The 7936-nt window shown below is 35.2% G+C and overlaps 2 protein-coding genes across 2 annotated transcripts; one reads left to right on the top strand and one right to left on the bottom strand.

The window, feature by feature from the left end:
* The first annotated feature begins 2086 nt into the window (after positions 1-2086).
* LOC103065938 (olfactory receptor 5BS1-like) lies at positions 2087-3025 on the top strand. The gene has a single exon (XM_007443496.2). It carries the CDS (start codon positions 2099-2101, stop codon positions 3023-3025), a length of 927 nt encoding a protein of 308 aa, XP_007443558.1. The 5' UTR covers positions 2087-2098.
* A 3411-nt stretch (positions 3026-6436) lies between these two features.
* Positions 6437-7420, bottom strand: LOC103065691 (olfactory receptor 6F1-like). Its single transcript, XM_007443495.1, has one exon. The coding sequence runs from the start codon at positions 7418-7420 to the stop codon at positions 6437-6439; it is 984 nt and encodes a 327-aa protein (XP_007443557.1).
* Positions 7421-7936: the final 516 nt, after the last annotated feature.

The following is a 7936-nucleotide window of genomic DNA, read 5'->3' as shown; positions in this document are numbered from 1 at the left end:
TTTGAAGATCCAGGTACACCATCATGTTTCTCCTTCTCTTTCATTTCTTGTTACTTTCACACATTTCACATTTTACTTTCTTATTCCTCACATTTCTAACTCCTTATATTTGTCTTCCTCTTGGTTTCCTTTACTATTCTGTTTTTTTGTTGTTGCTGTTTGTTTTCTTATCAGCTTAATTGATATTATCAGTGGCTACCAATCTGGATGGCTGTCTACTGCTTCCTGAAACTCAGGTAGCATCTTTTAAATACTAGCTGCTGAGAAGAAACAGTGGAAGAGTCTGTCTTTGTCCTATCCATATTTGTCAACTTTCCAAAAGCAATTGGTTGTTTTGTGTGTAACACAGAATGCTGGACTGGATGGAACTTTGAATTGATCCAGTAAAGATCTTTTATTTTCCTTCATTAACCTTATTAAAATAAACTAAATATATTTCCTCCCCCCCTCCCCCTTATAGATCTATGGCTGTGTTTCTAATCAACCACCTCTCAATTTAAATCTCATAAAATGATGCCTAGTGCAAATGTCAGAATCTGAAACCAGTTTAGGGTGGGTATTTCTAGGGTATGTCAGAATCATATGCCAACCTGTCATTGCAGCTGATAAGTCCTTAAATAACTTCTTACATTGCTAAATATCCATTCATATAATAGGGAAGGAACATACATTTTAGCTCCTTCTGCTTTGGGTATATTTGGCTACACTTAGTTTGCCATGGAGACATAAACAGACTTGAATCCAAACTGTATCAAATTTTCACTTCTATCTTTGTATAATTCAACAAAAGTTCTTTTTTAAAAAAATTTTCTGCCAATACATAAGACAGATTGATATTGTTGTTCCCTTACATTTCCTGTTGCTGTTAGCTTATGAAAAATAGTCATTTCTCTTTCACAGCTGGCTCAAATACTTAGGATAGATATTTATATGGGAAATGATTTTTATACATGCCAGTTTATTTTCTTTGAAGCACTCTTTAGCTAAATATGCTTGCAAAATTCCCTACAAGTGTTAGAGGTAAGACAGTTCTTCGGCTAGTCTTATAGTCCATGAGAATCATTGCATAAGGAAAACAGAGTTGGGGCAGAAGAAGTCAAGAAGAAAACTCAGATTAGGGCTGTGCATTGATCCAGATTTAATGATGACAGTGATTTGGAGTATGAATGGGTATGCAGTCTTCACTTGTCAGCAACTCCTGAAATAAACTGTGTCTTTTCTGGGCCTTTGTAGTTGCAGAAGCACATACCCAGTTAAAGACACATTTGACTTAAGAACAGCTGACCAATGTGACTTACATGACCATGCACTCTCAAAATAATAATTTTTCCCCTTTGAATCTGGGTTGCTGTACAACTATAACTAAAATTATTGTTCTTTTATAGAGATTAGCTGGGATGGAAACAGCTCAGAGAACCTGATGGAATGATGACAGTACTTGAGGGGTGAAATCCATATCCAAAGAAGATGAAATGTCTGTATTTCCTTTCTATGCTCTGCAACAGGATAGAAATTGGTGTCATGGTGAATACATTTTAGGATATAAGAACATTTCTGACAGTCATACACCAATAAATAAGTAATTAATTAAATAATTAAATAAATAAATAAATAAATAAATAAATAAATAAATAAATAAATAAATTCACTCAGCTTAATGTTGAGCTCTAAGGTTAAATAATCTATCTCTGATTAAAAAGCATCTCTTGTCCCTGTGATCCTAAAAAGCTACTATCAACTAGAATATACAATACTGAGCAAGATGGACCACTAGCAGACACAGTATAAAGGAATTATAGATCATTATTTATTTTCAGATATGTTCAGTATGATAACAATTAAGATGGCTATGTTCATGGACATCTAACATGCAAAATGTATCTATTTTTTCTCCAAAGAAAATCCCACTGACTCCAAAGGATGTATTTCCTAAATAAGTGCACATTAAAATACAGTTTTATACTAATTGACATCACCCCAAGTGTGCAGAATCTTAATAGTGACCACATAGCTATAGGAATGTGGTGTTAATATCTGTTTACACCTGTGATTCTTCTTCTTTTTTTTTTAAGCTAACACTCTTGTGAAACAAGCCTGGATGGAAAATCTAACCATGGTGACTGAGTTCATTCTTGAAGGGTTTTCTAATGATCCAAAACTGCAGAGTCTCCTTTTTGTCATATTTTTTGTTATTTATTTTATTACTCTTGTTGCAAATATTACTATTATTCTGGTTACTGGAACAGACTCTCACCTTAACACCCCAATGTATTTCTTCCTTTATCACTTATCCTTGGTCGATATCTGCTATTCCTCAGTCTCAGTCCCAAAGATGTTGCAGTCTTTTCTTGCTGACCAGAGGACCATCTCTATCAGTGGATGCATTGCTCAGGTGTTCTTCATCATGATGTTTGCATGCACAGAAATCTTAATCTTATCCGCTATGGCCTACGACCGATATGCAGCTGTATGCCTCCCACTACGTTACCTAGAAATCATGAACAAACAAATGTGCAACCAGATGGTAGGGGGGGCCTGGGTGGTTGGCTTTTTCCATGCTCTAATTAATACTCTTCCCATATTAACTCTGCATTTCTGTGGGCCCAGAGTTGTGAAAAACTTCAGTTGTGAACTGCCTCCACTTTTGATTTTATCATGTTCTGATATCTTGGCAAACCAAGCTGTGCTGTTGGTTTCCCTGGTAATGTTTTTCATGAGCGCCTCAGTCCTCACCTTGGTGTCCTATGTTCAGATCATCTCTGCCATCCTCAAAATGCCATCCATGGAGGACAGAAGCAAAGCTTTCTCCACTTGCAGTTCACACCTTTTTGTTGTTGGCTTGTTTTATGTGTCAGGCTTTTTTAGGTACATGAAACCTACTTCAGGTTCATCATCAGAGTTGGATGTAGTTGTCTCCATCCAGTATAGCATTTTAACTCCTATGTTAAATCCCATCATTTACAGTTTGAAAAATAAGGACATGAAAATGGCCATGAGGAAAATAATGCAAAGGTTCAAAATCTGAGATTTCTTCAATCTCACATGAGAAAAATGACTGAATGATTTATGGGGTTTCTACTTGTTGATTGGGCTGAAAATCTCCAGTCAAGGGAGAAAAAAATAGCATTTATTTCCTCTTCATTTTGCAACTCCTGAAATTGTCAGCTTCCATGTGCTATGGGACATAAAGAAACAGCAGACAATGAGGATAATTGAGGCCTCCTTTTTTGTGCTTATCAGTTGTGTGATTGTGTTGTTCTCTTCAGCTGTTGTATGTATTTGTACTATATTCATTTCCACAATAGCATTAGAGAGTAAGAGCAAGAGCTGAACAACAAACACATACATACTTTGTGGGAGAATCACAAACATTTTTGTACAAGTTCTAAAACTGAGGATGGAAAACAGTGACATGAGTAAATAGTTACATTCTTCCACAATCCCTCCACTCCTTACCCTACCAGACAATGGTGTGATTGGAGCAACTGATGATATTTGGATTGCAAAAAATCACTCTGATTTGAAGGCAAATGTCTTAATCACAAATCCAACACTTCTATTTCTTCTCCTCCATTCTTCAAGGACTTTTAGAATCCTTGGTAACACCAAAGATTAGCATGAAAAATCATGAGGGACATTGCTTTCTTTCCTATAAAACATGAATTCAGAGGTAGAACACTGGAGCAGCAGGTAAGGCTACATTAGAAGTAAGCCTTTCATCTCAAGTAACTTGGGAGGAGGTGACCTGAATTCCTCTACTTCACTCTGGATTTGGGTTCAAACCAACACACAATCCTAGTATGTGTGTATGTACATATTTATGTGCATTCTTCATACTGTATTCTGTATATATTTATTTCATTACATGAAATAAAGCAACATACAGTATATGTAAATAAGTTAATTTCCAGTCTATTCTATTGAGGGAGCCAAACCAAAAAAGGTAGATTTAATGTAGGATCACATGTAGGATTCTCTTATCGGACTTGCCCAATCTTGATACCTCCAGATGGGATGAACTTTGACAGTTTAATCCAACACATTTGGAAATTTGTATGAAGCTATTAATGATATCATGAGCACCATCTAGGTACATTAATGCAGTAGTCACAAAAAGGCCAGCACAAGTGCTCTCTGCAAAAGAAGACATACATATTTTAGAGTACAGGTTCTATAGGGTATATATAGATAACAGTCTGTTAAATGCATATAAAAACATTTGTTTTTAATGGAAAAATGAGAATCTTGACAAAAAGAATAATTTTAATAATTCTCAGTTGGAAAAATATAGAAACAGAGTGACTCAAAATCTTTCTTCTCTCTGTGTGTAATATCTAAAACACAATGGAATACATCAAAGGTCCATGCTGTTTCAATCTAAATTTCAAATACATTAGTAGGAAGATTCATCAGTAAGAATATATGACAAGGTAATCTTCACAGCTTTTGGCTGCCATTCCATGTATACTGACTTGAAAGCAAGCTCCAGCAAATGAAGTGATATTACTTTTGAACAGAATTATATAGAATTGTATCATAGTCAGAGCATATCACAGTCATATCATAGTCAAACACTTGCCGTAAAGGAAGGGAAAAAAAATCATTCAGGTCCAGTATATGGATGTTAAATGAACTGAACTTTTACAAAATGTAAATAGTGTTTGGTTCAGGGGGCAACACCTAAATATATTTAAGTGCAGAAGAACATCAGAGGAGCTTCCATGGATAAAGAAATCCCTTCAACTGACAGGAAAGGCTTTCTTACATTTATGCAAACTGAACACATTCAGTAGAGAGATACATATGGTGGATAAATTAGGACAGCACCTTTTGTAGGATTTGCATTCCATCATGGAACTGTAGAGAGTTGGAATGAGATTCTGAATTTGAGTTAATATTCTGATCATGTTTACAAATATAGTACTGATATATCTTTATTTATGATCCTTGATGTCCTTCTCTGGACCTGTTATGTAATATCTTTAGGTTTGATATTTTTACTTCTGCTTTTGTTAGCAACAAATATATAGTAGAGTTCACACATTGAAGACTCAAGGATATATATCACTCTGGCTGGTTACCTCCTAAGTACAACCCTAATTCAAATATTGGTAGGACATACAAATCAGCAGGTCATTGCTGCAAGTGAAGAGCAGATTTATCTTTCCCCAGGGATGCTGCTGTGTGTGAAACTTACTTAATATCATATAATTTCACTTGATATAGTGTGGATGAATAAAAGACAAAAACAAATGTCCATTAAAATGTAAACCAACCCGAGATTTAAATTCATATAATATCACAATTATTCTGCACATAATATTCAAAGGAATATTACTATCTCCTTTCACTTCTCTCAGTGATGAGAGATAAATAAATTTTAATTGATTTGATTTGATTTGATAAATTCCATTTTATTAACTGGAGAAGTTTTCAAACTAAATAGAGGATTCAGAATCCTCTACTTAGGTCTAATTACTTTCAGTTTAAAAAGTACATAAGATACCATACCGATGAATAACAGAAAGTGGTTTCTGTGCAGATGCAGACATTTTGGAACATATCAATTATTTCCATTCTCTTCAGTCTAGGTCCATGTCTACTCTGAGGCCAGAATCAGCTATAGGCATCCTGAGAGATGAAGAACATGTGGCCCTGTTGATTCCATTGGATCTCTGAGTGGCTTTTGATAACTTTTCTCCAAAATGTCTTCTTGAACCAACTTTTTTGGAAGATATCCATGTCTCTTCATACCCAATAACAATATTTTAAAATTCCTACAGATTTGACCTCTCTTCCTTACAGAATGCTCACCAATATTTCCAAGATGAAAGAAAAACAGATAGCTCCATAGTAGAGTCTCTACTAACTCCATAGTAGAGTTACTGCTTTACCTGAAGAAAGTGTTCAGCTTAATTTTTGACAATTCCAGGTAGGGCTGGGAAAGTCTATATTCCCACTCACTGTAGAAAATACTGATCTAGGTAGATTAGAGATTGATTCCATCTAAAGTGGATTTTCAAGTTCATATAGAACACTTTTTCCTGATCAAATATATGAAGTAGTTAAATTTATGAATTATAATAACAAATCAAATAGCACAGATACACATTAGAAAACACACATTAACTTCTACAAGTAAACCCAAGCGTTTTTTTCTAGATCTTCACACTGATTTAACATATTGAATCGAGTAGTCTTTGTACAGTTCTACTATTTCATAAGAAAGCCTTTAAATAAGCTAAACTGTTTGTTTGTGTATTTATACCATCATTTAATATATATATATATATATATATATATATATATATATATATATATATATATATTATCACCCTAATTCAAGATATCCCAACCAGGCAACATCCAAATAGAGGTGGAATTTGCAGTTTTATAATTCAATGCAAGTGGACAGTATGTTTTTGGGAAGGCAGTGCTAATTTGTTCTTCTTCTTCTAATGTAGCTTGGTTTCTTAATGAGTCCATGTTTCTCACTGATAGCTCTCTTCAAGGCATCTTTGACTTCTTTGTTTCTCAGGCAGTAAATGACAGGGTTCAGCATGGGAGTGACCACTGTGTAAAACACAGACACTGTCTTGTTGAAGTTCACTGAACTGGTGGAAATTTGTGAGGTTGGACGGACATACATGAACATCAGTGTGCCATAGAAAATAGTTACTACAGCCAGATGGGAGCCACAAGTAGAAAAAGCTTTTTGCCGGCCTGTAGTTGAGGGGATTTTCAGAACAGTGACAATTATGAGGACGTAAGAGACCAGAATGAGGAAAAAGGAACTGACAATGACGCTAGTAGCCACAATGAAGTTGAACAATTCAGCTTCATGAGGATTTGCACAAGAGAGTTTCAGTAAAGGGGATGCATCACAGAAGAAATGGTTGATCTCATTTGGTCCACAAAATGGCAGCCTACAGACTGCCACCAGTGGAGGTATGTTAATTATGAAGGCACTGATCCATGAACATACAGCCAGTTGATGGCAAATTTTGTTATTCATCAGGTTTTGATACCGTAGGGGATTACATATGGCTAAACAGCGATCAAATGCCATGATTGCCAGAATAAAACATTCAGCTGTACCAAATGAAATTAAAAAGTAGAGTTGAGCAATGCAGCCAGTATATGTGATAGATTTGTTTTTTGTTAGGAAGACTTCTAGAATTTTGGGAATAATATTGGATGTGTACCAAATCTCTAAGAAGGAGAAGTTACTGAGGAAAAAGTACATGGGGGTATGGAGACATCGGTCAATGTGTACTATGCTGATAATGATGAGGTGTCCACTCAAAGTCAAGATATAAATGAGCAACCCTACAAAGAAGAGGAGCAGCTGAAGATTCTTCAGACTAGGGAAGCCCAAAATGAGGAAATGGGTTACTACAGTTTTATTGCCAGTGGTCATATTTGTTTGACCTATGGAAGGAAAAGAAGAAATTCAAAAGCATGTAAACAAGACAGAGCAATATAAATAAACAAATCAAATGGAACTATGCCAACATTTGTTTGCCACTAAACCATGGTCACTGTTTGAAGTGAAGCAAATGTACACTTTAAAGACAATTATTTACTTTTAAACAGTTTGCTAAGATGCTAGAGATGAGAGAAAATAAGTCACAAAAAGGGTCAGCAGCAGGAATAAGGGATAAAGTATATAACAACTTTCTTAGTGAAAGAAAATGTATAGATTATAATTATCATCATTGTAGTTTCTTTTGGTGAACAGCTGGCCACTTATGCAGGAGGACTTTGTACTACTCTTGTATTTCCTGGAGTCCCTCCAAATGAATTTGGATTTGAAGAGTCTTCTAACCTAGTAGAGCAAGTTTTTAAAGATGTTAACATGTTGCAAGATGGAGACAAGATTGTTTCCTAAATTGTATAAATGGAAAAATATCAGAAATTTGATCATTGGATTCTG

The sequence above is a fragment of the Python bivittatus genome, unplaced genomic scaffold (genome assembly GCF_059951505.1).
Source record: "Python bivittatus isolate LINGU-HERP-01145 unplaced genomic scaffold, Pbiv_v1 ctg000470_np1212, whole genome shotgun sequence".
Taxonomy (NCBI): Eukaryota; Metazoa; Chordata; class Lepidosauria; order Squamata; family Pythonidae; genus Python; species Python bivittatus.
The sequence above is the reverse complement of the archived record's forward strand: the minus strand, read 5'-3'. Positions and strand labels throughout refer to the sequence as shown.